Source organism: Cebus imitator, unplaced genomic scaffold (genome assembly GCF_001604975.1).
Source record: "Cebus imitator isolate Cc_AM_T3 unplaced genomic scaffold, Cebus_imitator-1.0 Scaffold214, whole genome shotgun sequence".
Classification (NCBI taxonomy): Eukaryota; Metazoa; Chordata; class Mammalia; order Primates; family Cebidae; genus Cebus; species Cebus imitator.
The window spans coordinates 2,665,262-2,684,164 of NW_016107529.1; the positions used below are offsets into that span (position 1 = coordinate 2,665,262).

Here is an 18,903-nt window from a genome sequence, read left to right on the forward strand (position 1 = left end):
TTCAAACAGATTCTGTAAACAACCATGATACTGTATTGTACTTTTGGTCCACTTTTGCCTCTTTAGAAATCAAAAGGGTTTTTTTTCTTTCTTTTTTTTTCTTTTTGAGACAGAGTCTTGCTCTGTTACCCAGGCTGGAGTGCAATGGCACAATCTTGGCTCACTGCAATCTCCGCCTCCCAGGTTCAGGTGATTCTCCTGCATTAGCCTCCCAGTAGTTGAGATTACAGGTGCCCACCACCATGCCTGGCTAATTTTTGTATTTTTAGTAGAGATGAGGTTTCACCATGTTGGCCAGGCTGGTCTTGAACTGCTTACCTCAGGTGATTCGCCAGCCTTAGCCTCCCAAAGTGCTTGGATTATACACATGAGCCACCATGCCCGGCCAGAAGTCAAGAGTTTTTAAATCTTTTATTTGAATTGTTTAGGAAGATTAAATCCAAGATAAGTTGCCACTAACACATATTATGCGGCTTGAACCGTGGTGGCTAATTGCGCTATTACCGTGATTGATGAACACTATGCTGCAATCAGCTGAGCTGCTGCCTTTCACTCGACAGAAATGAGGTCGCAGACAGGGCTGGGGAGCTGCCATCTCACAAGCACGTCTGGTTGTCTGTTGCCCAGTAGAAGAGCTTGCCACTATAACATTTAACTCTTGATTCCATCTATTGTGAAGATGCTTGTTCCCTTGAACTGGCTCCTGAATTTTACAGAATTTGACAGTTTTAAAGAAAAATATTGGATCTTTGCCTGGATATTCAGTAAGAGAGAAAAGATTATTGGATATAGATACTAAAATATCCAGTGGTCATGAGGACCTTGGTCTGAAATCTGAGTACTAGATGAGTATTAATGATCAGAAAAAAATAGTAATTATCCATGACACAGTGTCACATCCAGAACTACTGCCCTGTGAAGCAACTATATTCTCCTCATGGTCAGAAAAGTTAATCAAGTCACTCTTCACAAATGCCCCATTGCTGGAGCTTGGAGGCTGTTCGAAGTGGAGCATGGAAACTCCCGCTGCTTGGGAGCCTGTTAAGTGTTGCCTGGCAAAGGCAAATACAAGGAGAGCCAGCCCTGGGCTTTTCTACCTAGGCCCATGGGATCTGGTTGCCTCAGAGACTAACTTGCCTTTCCTGAGCATTAGACATCCATCACCTCAGATTAGTCTGAGTAGTTGAGCAATTTGTTAACAGATTAGAGATTTAAGTCTTTTCTCCATTGGACTTGGAATCTGATGGCCCTGGAATTGAATCCTAATGTGGCTTTAACACTCTCGGTATATGATCCAAGTCTCATAACCTCTCTGGATCGTAGTTTGTCTATAAAAGATGCATCCCAGAATGTGGTTAAGAGCACAGACCCTGGAGCCCACTGCTGGGATTTGAACTCCAGCTTTACCATTTACTTATGATGTGACTTTAGAGGTCAGGCTAGAACCACTTTGTACCTTTATTTCCTCATCTTTAAATGAGGCTCAATTTAGTGCCTCCCTCATAAGATGCTGGGAAGATAAATGAGTTGCTGCATATAAAATGCTTGGAACAATTTCTAGCACAGAGTAAGCAAGACATCAGTGTTAGCCAAGCTAACACTGGGATGCCAATCCTGATCTCTCAGGTTTGTTTGGTGGATCAACTGAAATGGTGAAGGTGAAAAAAAAAGAGTCACCAAGTTATTAGTGCCAAAAGGGACCTTAAAGATCATCCAAATAAGCTCTTTCATTTTATAAGTAGGAAATCAAGACTCAAAGATGGGAAGTAACTGGCCCAGAGTCACAGTCGATTTAATGAGAGTCCAGATCTCCAAGCCCAAAGCTCTGTTCTCAGCATGGCATCAAAGAAAGCAACATCTTTTGTAGAGCTGACTCTGGATGGTTCTTTAAAAAAGAGAGAGATAGAGAGACAGACTGGAGTGTAGTGACATGATTACAGTTCACTGCAACCTCAAACTCCTGGACTCAAGCAATCCTCTTGCCTCAGCCTCCCAAGTAGCTGGGACTACAGGCGTGTACCACATCTGGCTAATTTTTTTTTTTTGAAGGGATGGAATTTCACCATAGTGACCAGGCTGATCTCGAACTCCTGGCCTCAAATGATCCTCCTGCCTTGGCTTTCCAAAGTGCTGGGATTACAGGTGTGAGCCACAGCCGCCCTCGATGGTCCTTTTTAGTCTTTGGACTGGTTGCTAGTTAATGTATTTTTCTAAGCCAATGAGCCTCATTTGAAATGAAGAGAAAACTGGGGAGAGACTCCCCCTGCCACTGACTTTTGAGGTGGCTGAGGATTCAGGCCATGATTAAGAAGAAACATTTTCTGGAATCATTGCCAGTTCCATGTCATTATTTCAGCCAAAACCAAATATGTCCCTGTGGCCAACCAAGCTAGAATAATGAGACAATCCATTCTGGTCTCTGAGTTTCTTTTCTTTTTTTCCTCAGGTGTTTAATTAAGGGTTTCCACCAGAATTGGTTTCCCGTGCTCTCTGGTAAAAGCTAAGGTTTCACTCCCAGGAGAATGGAGTTGGGCTCAGGACCTCTGAGTTCAATTTTCTCAATTTTTTCAGGGTCATGATACCTTAGATTTACTTTTCTTTGAATTGTACTTCTCAATTAGACTGCTCAGGAGCAATTAAAAGACAGATTGGAGTCAAGGGGCAGGATGGAGAGAAGACCCTATGGAGAACAGCAGGTGGAATTATAGAGGTATTTGACCTAGAGAAAAGGTGAATCCCAGGAGCCATGATTCCTGTTCTCAAGTAGTCTGAGGGTGTCACAGGGCAGAGGGAGCAGAGACTGTGAAGTCTCTAACAGCAGAGCTGGTACCAATAGGGTGGGAAGAAGAAGAATTTCCAGGAGGCAGATTTGAACTTGAAGGAAGGAAAACATTCTATGAGAGTTGACCAAGATGGTGTGGAAAATGAGCTCCTGTCCCTGCCTAGAAGGTGTGCTGTAGAAGAAAGAGATTTGGTTGTTAGGCTTGACAGTCACTTCTCAGAAAAAGGAAAGTTAGAATTGACTAGTCAGACTAGGTAAATTTGGGAATCCCATCAACTCTAAAATCCTCAGGTTCCAGGAGTCTAAGAATCAATAACCAATTTCACTAAGTTCCCACAGTTAAGAACCCACTGGAAAAGCAGCAATCTGTTTCTTGATCTTGCCTGTGTTTCTCTTTTTCTTTTTCTCTTTCTCTTTGTCTTTCTTAAGCTTACTTGCCTACTCTTTCATATAACAGGAACTTCTGACATTTTGCAGGAGATAATCTTTTTCTCTTAAATGTGTTTCTGACTCAGCCTTTATGCCATCAGCATCATTAGAGAATCTGAGCTCTCTAAAAATTAGCTCTGCCTGTCACCACAGCAACTGCCCAGGCCCTCTGGGCATCTGTGGTAACAGGCACAGGTCTTTGAGAGCCCAAGCTTTACTTGTAGTGAGCGAAAGCCCCACAGGGAGCCCAATATGAAACAAGCACGCTGTGCTTTGGGAAGTTATCTTTAATAGGATTAGCTATGCAGGCAAGCCTCACTTTACACAACTGGCCTGCCCCTGAAGAGTGTGTGTGTGTCAAATCTTGATAAATGGAGGAACTATTATTTTAAAAGCAGAGAAGAGACTGCTTTCTAAGTCCCTGTAGTGGATCCCCTTCGTAAAACAGAGTCTTTTTTTGTAAAGTGAATCTCCACCTGTGTAGTGACCTGTTCTGTTCGTCTAGTGTTGAGTATCTATTACTGGGACCATCTGCAGAAAACCCCAGGGGCAGGCAAAGAATAGCAGCGATTCATCTTCCTCAGGTCTGAGAGTGGACAGTGTGTAACAGAGAGAAGCAGACTGGGTATGGGGCCACAATGAGAGGAGGTCAGGAAGGTGGGCCTTGCCTAGCATGAGCAGTTCTGCTGCAGCAGTGGCGGGGTGTCCGAGAGACGCGTGTTCTTGGAGGAGCCCAGCATCGAGGGGTCTGTGTCCATTGAATCAGACATCTTGTCGCAAATGGCATCCACCAGGCGCTCGAAGGCCTGCCTTACACTGATGTTCTCCTTTGCACTGGCTTCAAAGAAATCAAACCCTGGAAAGAGAAGAGGTAAAGATAAGGACTTTTCCCATCCCTTCTGCTGGAACCCTTCTGTGCGCTCAGCCCAAGCACTCTGGATTAACGTGTCCGGTGCTCAGGAGTGAAGCAAAGAGGCCCAATTCCATGAGCAGGGGATTCTGCCTCAAGGAGACGGTACAGGGCAAGAGTTTCCTGTTCTGGTCTTACAGTCAGACTGATCCTAGCTCTACCATTGCCCAGCTGTTTAATTCTGGGCCAAGTCATTTATTCTCTTTACAAATCAATTTCCTGGTTTGTAAAAAGGATAATTCTACCTACCTCATAGAGTTATTTCAAGGATTAGACAAGACAATGTATGTAAAATGTATAGCCCTGTGCCTGACACAGAGGAGGTCATTAGTGTTTGCTGACAGAGCAAATGCATAAATGTGTGTGCACAGGACTTCATAGTTTTCAACCCACTTATCGCATCGATTATTTTATTTGATCTTCATGTTGCCCCTGAGGAAGGAGTGTCAGTCAGATTCTCTCCACTTCACTAATGCAAACACTGGCTTACAGAAGTAAGCTACCTTGCCCAAGATAAAGAAAGGCACCAGTATGAGAAGCCTTAGTTTTGGACTTTTTCACAGGGATTTTCCTCCTCCTCCCCCTGCCTCTCATTCCCCCTAGGCTGGCCAATTCTGGTCTGGGCTCTGGGAGCCACCTCAAGATTCACACTGAATAAGTCTTCTTTGCCCTTTCCACCCATAGCCACACTGGTTTATTTCCACACAGTGGGGTTCCTCTTCTCTGAATTCCACGGAAATGATCCAATAGATCTCACTCTGCCTCCACAAACCCAACAAAAGGCCCAGGGAAAACTACATCCAACGTGTGCAACATTCTTGTCTATTTTGTATCTTGAAATCCTTAGCAACACTTTCTGTGATGAACAGAACTTGGTTGTCCAAAGAGACACAGCAAAGGCTCTCCCGATTCAAAAAGGCTGCTTTCCACCCGAGGAATCTTGGTCAGCTTGGTGGCAGCCCTTAGAAGCAAAAGTGGCCCTCTTTATCAGTCCCTGGCCCTCTCTCCCACTTCTCTTGTCTGTCTGCCTTCTTTCCCTTCTTTCAGAGGTTTTCCCCTGTGTTCCTTGTACTTTCTCCTTGGGATTTCTAATATCTTTGGGGCAAATACTATATGCCAGACACTATGCTAGGAACTTTACTGATACCATCTTCTTTAATCCTCACAACAACCTGTTGGGTAAATAACATTATCTCCATTTTTTAAATGAGAATATGAGAGACTACATAACTCACACAAAGTAATGTGGCTGTATTAGTGGAAACTGGGTTTAGGTCTGGGTTTGGCTGTCTCCAAAGTCCACACACAACTCTGCCTCTCATTTCTTCCTCTTTTTCTCTTTCCTTTGCTTTTTTTTTTTTTTTTTTTTATTACACCTTTTTCTTCCTTTACAAGTCTTTTGGCCTCCTCTGCTTTAATCCAACTAACAGTGCCTGAGTCTGGGCAAGTCACTTCACCTCTCTGCTCACTTAACCTTTCTAATTCTCAGACTCCTTGTTGTCAAATAAGAAAAACAACAGTGTCTTCTTACCAAGAGCAGGTGGGAGGATTGAGTGAGATGATGAATACAGTGCTGTAACAAGTGGCCTGTTATAAAGACAGTTTATTTCCGTTCTTTCATCTTGTTCCTCCCACCTCCTCTCCATCTCTTTCTCCCTCTTTTATCATCTTCTCTAACACAGGAGGGATCTCTTTTCCCTCCTTTTTTCTCCCTATTATTCCACCTTCCACAGAAGGGCTGAAGCCCCCAGGTATAAACAAGGCCCCTCTTTTCCCAGCCTTCCCAGCTGGAAGGCATATGCTGTTCCTGCCAGCCCACCTGCAGCTGACAGCCTCTCTCCTGTGGCCCATTTCCTGACCTGAGAAAGACAAGCAGCAGAAGTGCCTGCTAATTGTGGACATGTGACAAAGAAAGAGGCAGTTGCTGGCTCATTATCCTCAGGCCATAGAAACTCAGCTTCAGAGATTCTCCAGCATATTGTTTTTCCATAATGAACACCACAAAAAAGGACTCCCCATTGTTTGACTGCCTTATTGCAAATGGCAGTGTTTGGGGAGGTGCAGGCAGTGTATTGCTTACCTAGAAAAGAGACAGGTAAATAAGTAAATAGGTTTTCAGTTCAGATGAAGATGAGGACACAGTTCAAGGTCAGGAGCACAAATCCCTTGTGAGGAAGTGGCACTGAGGGGAGGACATGCTGCATTGTACAGAGGGCAGCTACTAGCTGTGTGTTCTTGGGTAATTGCTCCCAGTCTCTGTTTCCTCATCTGTAGAATGAAGTGAATATTACCTACCCCATAGGATGGTAATAATAATTAAATCCACAAAAGTATCTGAATACATGGCAACTGTCTTTCCTATATGTTCCTGGCCCACCTTAGTCCCAGCTTCCTTGTACCTCTATTGTCTCCCAGGGCCTTTGAATAAAGCTCTTTGTCTTCATCACTTAGAGTCAATCAATAAGCCAGGTATTTTTATTTTATTTATTATTTATTTATTTTGAGAGACGGAGTCTTGCTCTGTCACCCAGGCTGGAGTACAGTGGCATTATCAGCTCACTGCAACCTCTGCCTCCCAGGTTCAAGTGATTCTCCTACCTCAGCCTCCCGAGTAGCTGGGATTACAGGCACCTGCCACCATGCCTGGCTAATTTTTGTATTTTTAGTGGAGATGGGTTTCACCATGTTGGCCAGGCTAGTCTGGAACTCCAAACCTCAGGTGATCCACCCACCTCAGCCTCCCAAAGTGCTGGGATTACAGGCATGAGCCCCCACACCTGGCCCACCAGGTCTTTATTGAACACTGACTTTGTGCCATGTCTTGTGTTGAGTGTTAGAGATACAGGGAGATCAAATATAGTTGTGGAAAAGACACACTAATAAAGGCATCAGTCTCCCACAACTGCAGTTCACATTAACAGTTCACAAATACAAAAACAACCATGTGAGTGGAGTTGGGCAAGGCAAGCATTAGCACTCGTAATTGGCAGACAGGAAAACCGACTCAGAGATGGGCCAGGGGTCTGTCCCTTATGCCTCCTTGTCTCACTGTCAGTTGGAATAGTGACAGAACAAGCTGTAACATTCTAACCCAGGTAGAGGAAACCAGAGGCCATGCAGGGATGCAGGAGAGGGAGAGGCTGGCAGGGAAGGAGAGGAGGAGGAAGCTTCTTGAAATTAGTGAGGATGTGAGCCTTTAAAGTCTGAACTCAGGCCAGGCATGGTGGTTCACGCCTGTAATTCCAGCAGTTTGAGAGGCCAAGGCTGGTGCATCACTTGAGGTCAGAAGTTTGAGACCAGCCTGGACAACACGGTGAAACCCCATCTCTACTAAAAAATACAAAAATTAGCTGGGTGTGGTGGTGCACACCTGTAATCCCAGCTATTCGGGAGGCTGAGGCAGGAGAATTGCTTGAACCTGGGAGGTGGAGGTTGCAGTGAGCCAAGATTGAGCCATTGCACTCCAGTGGGTGACAGAGTGAGACTCTGTCTCAAAAAAGAAAAGAAAAGGAAGAAAAGAAAAGAAAGAAAGAAAACAGAACTGAGCAAAATTGGCTAGATGCCAGTGGCTCAAGCCTGGAATCCCAGTGCTTTGGGGGTGCCAAGGCAGGAAGATTGCTTAAGGCCAGGTGTTCAAGACCATAAATAAATGAATATGTAAATATTAAATTAAATTAAATTAAAAAGAATTAAGTAAAACTCTTCACCTAACTTCTCATTCTTCAGGACTCAGCTTACATATAGTGTCTTCATTCTCCTCTGTGCTTCCTTCTGCATGACAAAAGTCCATGTAGACAGGGAGCTCCCCAAACAGGGACTATGTCATTCTGAGTCCCTGCACCAGCTGGAAGAGTAGGTGCTTAGTGAATGTTGGTGGAATGAATAGTTGAATTAAGGAGGTGGGAATGAGCACAGAGGGTGTGGTTGAGGGGATACGGATAGTGTGAGTCATGAAAGCTCAGCTCAACAAGCACAGCAGACCCTGTGCTGGGCACTGGGGACAGTGAGTTGAATCAGACACAGCCCCTACCTTTGAGTAGCCCCTAGTCTATTGTGGAAGATAGACACTTTGATAATATTTAGGGTAATAAGTATTGAAATGGAGAGAAGCCAGGGGATTGTCAGGGCACAGAGAAAGCATCTCACTAAGCCTGAAGACCAGGGAAGGTTTCTTGGAGAAGCAAATGCTTAAGCAGATATCTGCTAGACAAAGACATGTCACTGTGAGTGTATGTGTGAGCACAGGCGTGTCTAGCACAGCACAACAGGGAGGGGAGACAGCGTGAGCACAGATAAGGGGGCAAAAACCAGCCTTGGGCTACGCCAAAAGAGTCACAGCAGTTATCCTTAGAGCAGAAAACCTTAAGTGGTGGGAAATGAGTCAGTAGGACGCCAAACAGGGGGAGCTCTTGTGTCATGCCAAGGAGATGTCTTTACTGTCATCTCAAAGGTACCCAGAGTGTGAGAACTCTGACTCAAGTTACCAATTCATGGGTCTAGCCATCTCAAGGGCCTCTTTTGCTTAGCAGAATAACCCCAAATGCACCCCACTCAATTACTGTCAGATTCCTGGAATAGTCTTCATTAGCAGGTCCAGATGGTAACCTTTTCCTCAGGTTCATTAATAAGGATTCTTAGGAGCTGAGAATCTAGTGAGGCCAGGAAGATGACAACCAATTAACCAGACTAGCCCCCAGTCCTTCCTTTTTTCCTCCTAATTGGCTTCAGAACAATGACATTTCTGCTGTCTTTAATGGGGCTCAATTCTTAACTGAATCTGAGCTGTTCCTCCACCCCCCCAAAATGAGAAGCCAGGGGATTATCACGTTTATCTATTCTGTCCAAAGGCAGCTGTCACAGACCCATAGATTGCATCCACGCTGCCTGCTTCTGAATATGACCTCAGAATTCTACTCAGAAACTTGCCACCAGCTAAACTCCTCTCCTCATCCCAACACTGCTCCAGAACATTTCTCCTCCACCATTCAAATTCCTTCTCCATCCTGCTCTGACACAGCCTCATCTCTGTCAGTTACCAACCTTCAACTCATATTCTTTGGTCACTGATGATTTGGGCTCAGTGGGACTCACTGTCTTCCTTTCTACCCAAGCTTGTTTTCATTCTCAGGAACTTTGAGTGTCATGTGGACAATCCACCCAGCACCTTGGCCTCTTAATTTCTTAACCATCTCATCTCCAATGACTTTCTCTTCCAGTTTGCATCAGCTATTCATCTGTCCCTATAACTTAAGCTATTCTGACTTGGATTTGTGTCACTGGAATTGAAAGAGGTCTGATCAATTCAACATCCAGCCTTACTGGCTAAACACCCAAGACCTGGCATGCACTGGTCTCTACTTCCCCAGCTTCATCTTCCTGGCTCACAGTATACTCCAGAAACATCAGCGCTTCCTAATTTTGTGCCTTTGCTCATGTTATTAATCTCTAGCTCCTACTCCTAATCATCTTCATTACTCACCTATGGAATTATTGATCCCAGGGAAGCTTCGCTTTTTCTTCCCCAGGACACCCCCACCACTCAGAACATACGACATATCTCTCCCCTGTACTCTCATGGCACTTTGCGTGATTGCTTCAATCAGATTCCAACCAGAAAAATGGGAACTATTCTTCTTCAAATCAGAGGGAAATGCTTATACAGGTGATGAAAGAACTAAGAAGAAGATAAATAGAATACCAAGAAAACCCAGAGATTATCAAAAGCAAAAAATACTAGTATTAGAGCTAAAAGAAACTGGAACCATGAGACCAGGAGTCAGAGCAGAGGAGCAGCCCCTGCTAGGGGGCCAGCAGAGGTAGGAGGAAAATACCTGGCTTTCTCCCTTTTCTGCAGCTCCAATCACCTGCCAATATCTTCCCTTGGCTAGTCCCAGCCAGAAGCTACTATCATAGGAGCGTAGGAAACATAGCCTGCAAAGGTCAACCCCTCAGAGGAGGTTGCAGAATAAAGACAGAACAGGAGAGGGTGAAGAATAATAGCAAACAGGCTGAGGACTGGCATAGCCATCTACCCAAAGAAGGTCATAATTATCTGTTTAAAATTTTGTTTCCTTGGTCAGTGTGCATCTTGAGGAAAGGGAACCTGTTCACCTCTGTGTCCCCAGAGTTCATTGTGTGTTTGGTGACTGTGAACTGCCCTCCCTGCAAGAGATTTTATGCCCCACCCATTACCACTAGCTTGCAGTGCCTCCTTGTGGGAAGAATACATCTCCCCATTCTATCAACATCAAGTTTGATTATGTGACTTGCTTTGGCCAGTGGATGTGGGCAGAAGTGATGTGATCCAAGTCCCAAAGAAGCTTTAAGAGCCTTTGGGTGGTTTAGCCATCCCAAATGGACCCCAGAGTAGGAAAATACATGGAACTGAGTTGCAGCTGACTTGTAGCTGGTATGTAATGAGTGAGAAAGAAAGCCTCATTATCTAAGCCCAGACTCAGGTTGTGAGTCATAATCTAAAGAATAAAGAAATCTTACCAACATTGCAGCTGAGGGTGGAAATTTGAAGAGAAACTATGACACGCTTTTGTGAAAACACCATTGAATGATATGAGAACATTAGGATTTTGAGTCCAAAGTCTGAGTTTGAGTACGGGTCCAGCCATCTACTCCTTATATGACTTAGAAAAGTTACATAATCTTCAAGTGAGTAAATAAAGACACAGAAGTGTGGCATAGCTCATTATGTGCAAGAAAACATAGTGGTCTGGACTCAGCTTCTTCATCAAGAAAATCACTGATTTACTGTACTGATGATAATATACTATGTACTGTACAGCAATACAGATACTGCGTTACTATAGCTGATGATAATGCAGCCTTACATGCTAGGAGTGACAGCAGAGGTCACAAGAGAATTTTCATGAAACCATATTGTGAATTTTAAGTCACTGTTAGTTATTATAAATGCCAACTAGGCCTTTGTTTCTCTGTAACCAGACTCAGTCATGCAAGGTTCCTATAGTTCATCTCAATCTAAAACACACACACACACACACACACACATTTATTGAGCACCTAAAATAAGCAAGACAGTGTATGAGGGCCTGTGGGGTCTGAGTGATGAATGGGGAATTGGGTAAATTGAAAACACAGAAGCAAAGAGGGATAAGGCCAAACAGATCTTCCTACTCAACTAATCCAAACTGCATGTTTTACAGATAAACTGAGACCCAGAGACAGGAAATGCCAAAGCTCAAAGTCACACAGTAAAGTAGAAGCAGAAGCAGGATAAAACCCTGAATCCCCTGACTCCTAGTCTGGGCATGCTTTTCCCACTACGCTACGCTGGTATGTGTGTTTCAAAACTACATTTTGGGCTGGGCATGGTGGCTTATGCCTGTAATCCCAGCACTTTGGGAGACCAAAGGTGGCCGATCATTTGAGCCTATGAGTTTGAGACCAGCCTGGGCTACACAGTGAAACCCCATCTCTACCAAAAAAAAGCAAGCAAATAAACAAACAAAAAAAACATAAAAATTAGCTGGGCATGGTGGTACCTGCCTGTAATCCCAGCTACTTGGGATCAGAAGGCTGAGGCAGGAAGGTTGTTTGAGTTCAGTAGGTGAAGGTTGCCATGAGCCAAGATCGTGCCACTGCACTTCAGCCTGGGTGACAGAGGAAGACCTTGTCTCAAAACAAAACAAAACAAAAACCACATTGTGGATGATCTGTCCTTCCTTTGTAGGCAGAAACACATTTCTCTTTTATTAGCATCCCTGGGTTCTGGCCAGATCTCCAGTCAGATCCAGGAAGGGACAAGAAGCCCCTTTCTGAGGGGCATGTGGAGGCAGAACCCTAAAAGGTCATGCTTCCAGAAATAAAAGTCCCGAAAACTCCTCTACTCTCCCAAAGACCTATCTACCTCAGCATCTATATGACCTCAACCAAGTCCCAGGAACTTTGAGAATATGGAAGGCTGGCCACAACTCACAGCTTTAATAAATGCAAGTTATTGGCCATATCAATAGTCTTGGTTGAGTGAGCTCAGAAATGCTATAAGAAAGGGAGTCCTGAGGAGGGATCCCATAAAGCAGAGAATGGCATTACTGCACTGGCAAAGAGACCACTGAAGCTGACTTAATACCTGAGACAGCAGAGGAATAGGCACTGGGTGAGGGTGAGGAAGGCTGAGCATCCCCCACTCACTGTTCCCAGATCTGATCATACCCTTGCAAAATTCTTAACATGATCTGGTACTATCTGATCTCTGCCCATCTGTCCATCCTCATCTTATGCTACTCTCCCTTGATGATTTAGTCCCTGTGACATGGCCTTCTTTCAATTTCTTGAATATTTCAGGGTTTAACCTACATTGGAACTATTCTTGATGTGGAACATGCCCTTCCCCACACTCTACTCTTTGCCTGGCTAGCTTTTTCTCATCCTTTGTTCTCAACTTAAGCGTTACTTTCTCAGAAAACCTTAACTCTCCAGCCTAAAATTAGGTTTCTCTCTTACACTTTCTTCATAGCACTTGTGGTGGACTTATGTTAACTTTTATCTGCCCTCTTCATTCCCTCCTTTAGAAAGCCACCATTTTAAACCAGTTATATTGGGAATATGTTGCCATACTTGCCTCCCTTAGCCACTGGGATGGGCACATGACACAGAGGTGACTAATCATAGTATTCCCTTGGGATTGATACATAGCAGTTGGGAGAGAAAGGAGGTCTCTTTTTGCAGGAATTGGGAAGCTACGAATCTGCCATCATCTCCCTAACTCCCCATGCAGAGAGTCTGGCTATAGAAGGAGGCTGAGAGGATAAGTAAAGCTGAGAAATGGAGAGTACAATTGAGTCCTGGGTCTAGTGGACTTCCCAGTTACAGGAGCTAAAACATTATCTCTTCCCCCCCTCCTTTTTTTGAGATGGAGTCTTGGTCTGTCACCCAGGCTGGAGAGCAGTGGGGGGCTATCTTGGCTCACTCTAACCTCCGCCTTGTGGGTTCAAGCAATTCTCCTGCTTCAGCCTCCCAAGTAGCTGGGACTACAGGTGCCAACCACCACACCTGGCTAATTTTTGTATTTTTAGTAGAGATGGGCTTTCACCATGTTGACCAGGCTGATATCAAACCAGGCTTACCTCAAGTATCCACCCACCTCAGCCTCCCAAAGTGCTGGGATTACAGGCGTGAGCCACTGTGCCCAACCAATTCTATTTATTAAAGCTAGTTTGATTGTGATTTTATCACTTGCAATAACAGAAGTCCTAACTCAAGTAAAACTTATCACAATTTTAACAGCTTTATTGAGATATAATTCACATACCATACAGTTCCTTTACACAATTTTTAATTAATATTTGTCTAAGTATTTGTTTAATGTCTCTTTCCCCGTTAGTCCCATGACAGTAAGGATTGCAGCTGTTTGTTCATCATTCATTATATCCTAAGTGCCAGGGCAAAACTTGGCTTAGTGTGCTCAATAAATGTTTTTCACTGAATAAGTAAAATGTATTAATGAATATCTACCCTGTGCTGGGTTCTTGGGATCATGAAACAAATCAGACACAATCCATGCTCTCAAAGCCTAGAAGGAGAGATAAACATGTAAATAGGCAAGTTCTGGTGATCAGTAGCAGAAAGCTCAGGGAGTTGAGTTGGGCAAAGATGGGTTACCTTGACCTGCCAAAATCTAACCAATTCATTAAGGTCTTCTTCAAGTGCCTTCCTAAAAACAGTGCACTAAGATTTAATCTCATGTGTTCTATCTGTGTTCCTCATCAAGATTTATACTGATTTTACCACTTGCTAATAGTATAAGCTTGAGCAAGTTATTTATTCTCTCTGAACTTTATTTTTGAGAATATTGGACATGCTCTATAATATCTACCTTAAGGTTTATAAAGAGACTTATGTGAGATAACTAATACTAAACATTTCACATAGTGCCTTGTTCAATATATATCAACTATGATTACCACATTTGCTGTTTAGTAAAGTTAAGTGGTTAGGAACACAGGCTCTGGGAGCCAGACTACTGCCTGGGTTGAAATCCTGGTTCTACCCTCTTACTAACTGTGTGACTTTGGCAAGTGTACTCAACTTCTCCGTGCCTCACTTTTCTCATCTGTTAAACACACACACACACACACACACACACACACACACACACACACAAAATGTGGAGATAAGGAAAGCACACATCTTGAAGGATTTTAGGGGGATTAAATTAGATGCATAATACTTTAAAACACTTAGAATAAATAGTGCCTGACACAGGGTAAGCAGCTAATAAATGTTTAACCAATTCACCTTTTAAAAATCTTAGAATGGTCATGTATGGTGGCTCATGCTTATAATCCCAGCACTTTGGAAGGCCGAGGCAGGTGGATCACCTGAGGTCAGGAGTTCGAGACCAGCTGGGCCAACATGATGAAACCCCATCTCTACTGAAAATACAAAAAATTAGCTGGGCATGTTGGTGGGCACCTGTAATCCCAGTTACTCAGACTCCCAGGAGGCTGAGTCAGGAGAATCGCTTGAACCCTGGAGGCGGAGGTTGCAGTGAGATGAGATCACCCAACCTTACCCTGGACCCCAGCACTCCAGCCTGGGCGACAAGAGTGAAACTCCATCTCAAAAAAAAAATCTTAGTGAGAAGGGCTTGGTATGCTGGCTATATTTTTTCTAATACATATCCAAATATGTATTAGAAAATAAATACAGAAAATCATCCTGCACAATTCCAGTGGCATGAGCTCCCCACCTTGGGCAACATTACTCCAGACTCATACCACCTAGTGATTTATGGTTCCCTGACCAAGAGGGCTGCTCCTTGTCTTTGCCCCTGACTGGGGAGCCTTAGCGCTCTTCCTCACTTGACTCACCTACTTATCTTCAAGACTCCACTTGGGCATCACGTTCTCTGACCTCAGCAGAATCAGATTCTTCCTCTATGCTCCCCCAACATCCCTCTGTCACACTCCTCACCACCTGGGCTATGACTGTCACTGTAGGCTCTCACTAGATTGAGCTTCTTTAGGCCAGGGAATGCATCCTATTTCACAGCTCAGGGCCTAGTACAGAGTAGGTGCTCAGGAAGTCTTATTGGGCAATAAAATGATGTATCCAAATACTTACCATCATAAAGTTAATCAAACATATTTTTGTATCCTCCATGCCTGGCCGTATGCTAGGCACAGTAGGGTAGGCACAAAGACAAACAAGACTCATTTCCTGTCTGCAAGGAAATTTCGGGAGACAGACAAGTAAATGAGTGCATCCAAGTGTGATGGATACTGTGACGCTTCTATGTATGGGGTGCCTTAAGTGAGAAAACAAAGTAAAGAACTCTGGCAGGGGACTAAGAAATGTTTCATAGAAGATGTGAAGTTTGAGCTATTTTGAAAGCTGAATGGGGCTCACCAGCTGGATGAGGGTGGAAGATGGGGTGTAGAAGAGAGCATTCCAAGCAGATGAAATGCAGTCAGTCCAGGGAGAGTGCCGGGAGCCTCCTGGGAGACTGCAGGTTGAAAGCCTAAAGGGACAGTCTGAAGTTCTCCAGGTGTGGACTTCATCACTTGCTTATTGTTCTATGGACCATGTGGAGGCACTTTCTGGACTCCGAGAACCTCTGTGATAGTGTAGAAACAGCAAGGCCCACGATGACCCAACCTCCCTGTTTATTAAGCACTTATAGTTTGCTACAGTTTACAGGCCACCTTGAGGAGAAAAAAGTATACAACACACACACACATATTCATAATACACATAATACAAATATATACAACATACAATTCACACTTGTATATTATACAGATTACCCACCTACAAGCCCAAATATCTGTACTTCAGAAACTGTCAGAGAGTATAACTTTAAACTCTCCACTCCTCAATACTTAACACTTAGGATGTGAGATATACTTAGACTGGCTAAAAGCTAAGCAGTACATCTATTCTAGAGGAAGATTTCAAACTTTCAAACCTACAGGCAGGGAACTCTTTTTGTAAGGCAACTTTACCCTGGACCCCAATACATAAAATAAAAGCTCTTCTTTTATGCAAAGGTAGGTAGAGTTCTGCTTTGGGGCCACTGAGACATACCTGGGCCTCAAACGAGCGCAGAATATTTTAACCTTGGAAAAAGTCAGGACATCAATGAGCTACATACTTGAACGACATAGTTTTGTTCCTTCATACAATTACTTTTGTTGTGAATTGTGTTTTGGTGAGATGCATGAATTTGCATTGAGATAAACTGTAAGAACAGCATATAAATACTTAGTGCTAAAACGTGGTCACATTCAGCATACACAGTCTGCTCTACAGTTGACAATGAAGAGCAGTGCTTCTCTGGAATAATGGGTTTGTTTTTACACTAGGACACTCTGAACTATGTAACTGATTGTTTTCCCCTTGGCAATGGTTGCTAGGAAGCTCAAAGGCAACATTTTAGCCCAACTCTTGAGGTGTCCAAGAACTTATGACATAATACTTACTCATCCTAGCTTCCTCTTATTTTTCCCTCACCCATGTTTTCCCTTTGCTCCAATTTTCTCTTATTTATTTTTATTTTTGTACTGTGATGATTTTTATAAGACACCTCAAGTTTTTTGTGGAAGGAACTGGTTAAAAAAAAGAGTTTATAAATTTAAAATTTACTTACATATTCAATATAACAAATATATACATATCAAAAATGATGAGTTATCTAAAACTCACAGTATAAAGCCCATATGTACATCGCACAAATATAAAAACAGATCACATAGGTACATAATTCATAATTATAACACTAATGACATAAATACAAATACACTTATGCCCTCTGTTTATCCCACTCTCATGAGCATGTGTACACATGCACACGTGCACACACATGTGTCATCTACATACCAAGTTGCTCTGCCAGGAGCCGTCCCTTCTCAGTGGGAACAACCCTCTCTTCCTCCATGTCACACTTGTTCCCCACCAGAATAACTTGTGCATTGTCCCAGGAGTAGGTCTTGATCTGAGTAGCCCTAAAATGACATGGAAAGAGATGCGTTAATCATGTTCCTGTAGACTGAATGTCTGGTTCCCCACTCCAAATTTATATGTTGAAGCCTAATCCCCAATGTAATGGTATCTGGAGGTGGAGCCTTTGGGACGTCATTATGTCAATGAGGCTAGAGTTCTAATAAATGTGTCCATCTAAGAAGAGAAAGAGGGTAGAGCACTCTTTCTCTCTTGGCCATGGGAGGATACAAGAAGCCAGCTGTCTCCAGATACTGTAGCTGCTGGTGCCTTGATCTTGGACTTCCTAGCTCCAGAACTGTGAGAAAGAAATATCTGTCATTTGAGCCACCAAGTCTATAGTATTCTTGTTATAGCAATCCAAACTGACCAAGACACACACCCACCTATGACAAAAAGAAAACTGCAAAGTGTGAAGCAATGGTTTCTCTTCCACAGGACTAGCAACACCCAAGTTACTGCCAATTAATTCAACCGAGGACGTAGAGGTGCTTGCCCCTGCTGGCTGTTGCAGATGCTGACTCCTAAGCCCTGGCTGCAAACCTCACTCCTCTCTTTGAAGTCCACCTCTACCATATCTGGCCATCCCTCTTCTCACTAGGCAGAGAGCTCTTTCTAAAACAGGTATTTGATCACAATGTATCCTTTCTTAAAAGCCTTCTCTGGCCCCAAGCTAGCTATGTGATCAAGTCCAGATTCCTCAGTTCAAGTCCATTCATGCTGTCTTTCTCCAGCCTCATTACCCATTCTCCCACCTCCCAAACCTTTTTACTCATTCCCCAAAAGCTCTTCCATGGCTTGTGCCTTTGCCTACACTGGGAATTCCTTCCCCACACCTAACTCATCCTTCAGGGCCCAGTGCTGATTCCACAACTGGAGGAGAGCCTTCTCAAGCTCCCCTAGATCCACTTAGCCTCCACCTCCTCCTCTGTGATTCATAAACCTTCCCTGAAGTCTTAGATTATGATTATTTGCAGAAACCAAAATGTCAGCAGTGATTATCTTCACGTAAGATGATTATAAGACTTTTTAAAAATGCTTTTCAAATTTCCATACTTTTCACATTTTTGAAAGTGAGCAAGTATTCTATAATTAAAAACAAAATTTTAAGAGGAAATAAAACAGGACTCCCTTACATTATGGAGACATCTTTTTGTGGAGGTGGGCCTAACATTCCCCAAAGACCCCATCAGGTAGAAATGATTACCTCCTCTTTGCTGAATTTCTATCTCTCCCTGAGGGCAAGAACCAGCCTATTCATCTTTGGGATGCCAATACCCAGCAGAGAACGACAGAGTGGAGAAGGTGTCAGTGAATGTTTGATAAATGAATGAACCAGTGAACGGCTAGTCCTGATGCAGATCTTGAATCTGACCCTACCCTGACACTGACAATCTAACTCAACCCTAACTGCAACCTGAACCTGTTACTGACCCTGCTCCTAAAGCTGATTTCACCACCAACCTTCTCATTTATGGTGAGAAGTCATTCCCTCAAAGGATGTAATTCACTCAACCACCATTTGTTGTGGGCCCACAAGAAACCAGGCCCCATTCTGGACACTGGGGTTTGGATGGCAGGTAGGGGTGAAGCTGAGACCAAGTTGCCCACAGACAAAACTCAAAGGCTGGGGCTTGGGAGAGACAGACACTCAGTCTTCAGACTCAAGGCAGGCACCTGGGGCCAGCTCTCCTTGTCTCCTATGCTACTCTTTCTTTCATCATCCTCCCTCCTCCCACCCCATTTCCTCTCAGCTCCCAGATTAGCAACAAACTCAGGTTATTCTTGGAGGAATCATCACCAGGTG

At 43.7% G+C, this 18,903-nt stretch overlaps 1 protein-coding gene across 1 annotated transcript in view; it reads right to left on the reverse strand.

Moving 5' to 3' along the window:
* Positions 1 to 392: 392 nt before the first annotated feature.
* Positions 393 to 18,903, reverse strand: part of RAB3B (RAB3B, member RAS oncogene family) — an 82,320-nt gene continuing 63,809 nt past the window's right edge. Inside the window, exons 4-6 of the mRNA XM_037745810.1 lie at positions 16,977 to 17,101; positions 3,880 to 4,067; positions 393 to 2,954 (exon numbers count right to left, since the gene is read on the reverse strand). Of these exons, the coding sequence (XP_037601738.1) occupies positions 3,880 to 4,067; positions 16,977 to 17,101 (313 nt within the window). The 3' untranslated portion in view covers positions 393 to 2,954. The remainder of the gene's footprint in view (positions 2,955 to 3,879; positions 4,068 to 16,976; positions 17,102 to 18,903) is intronic.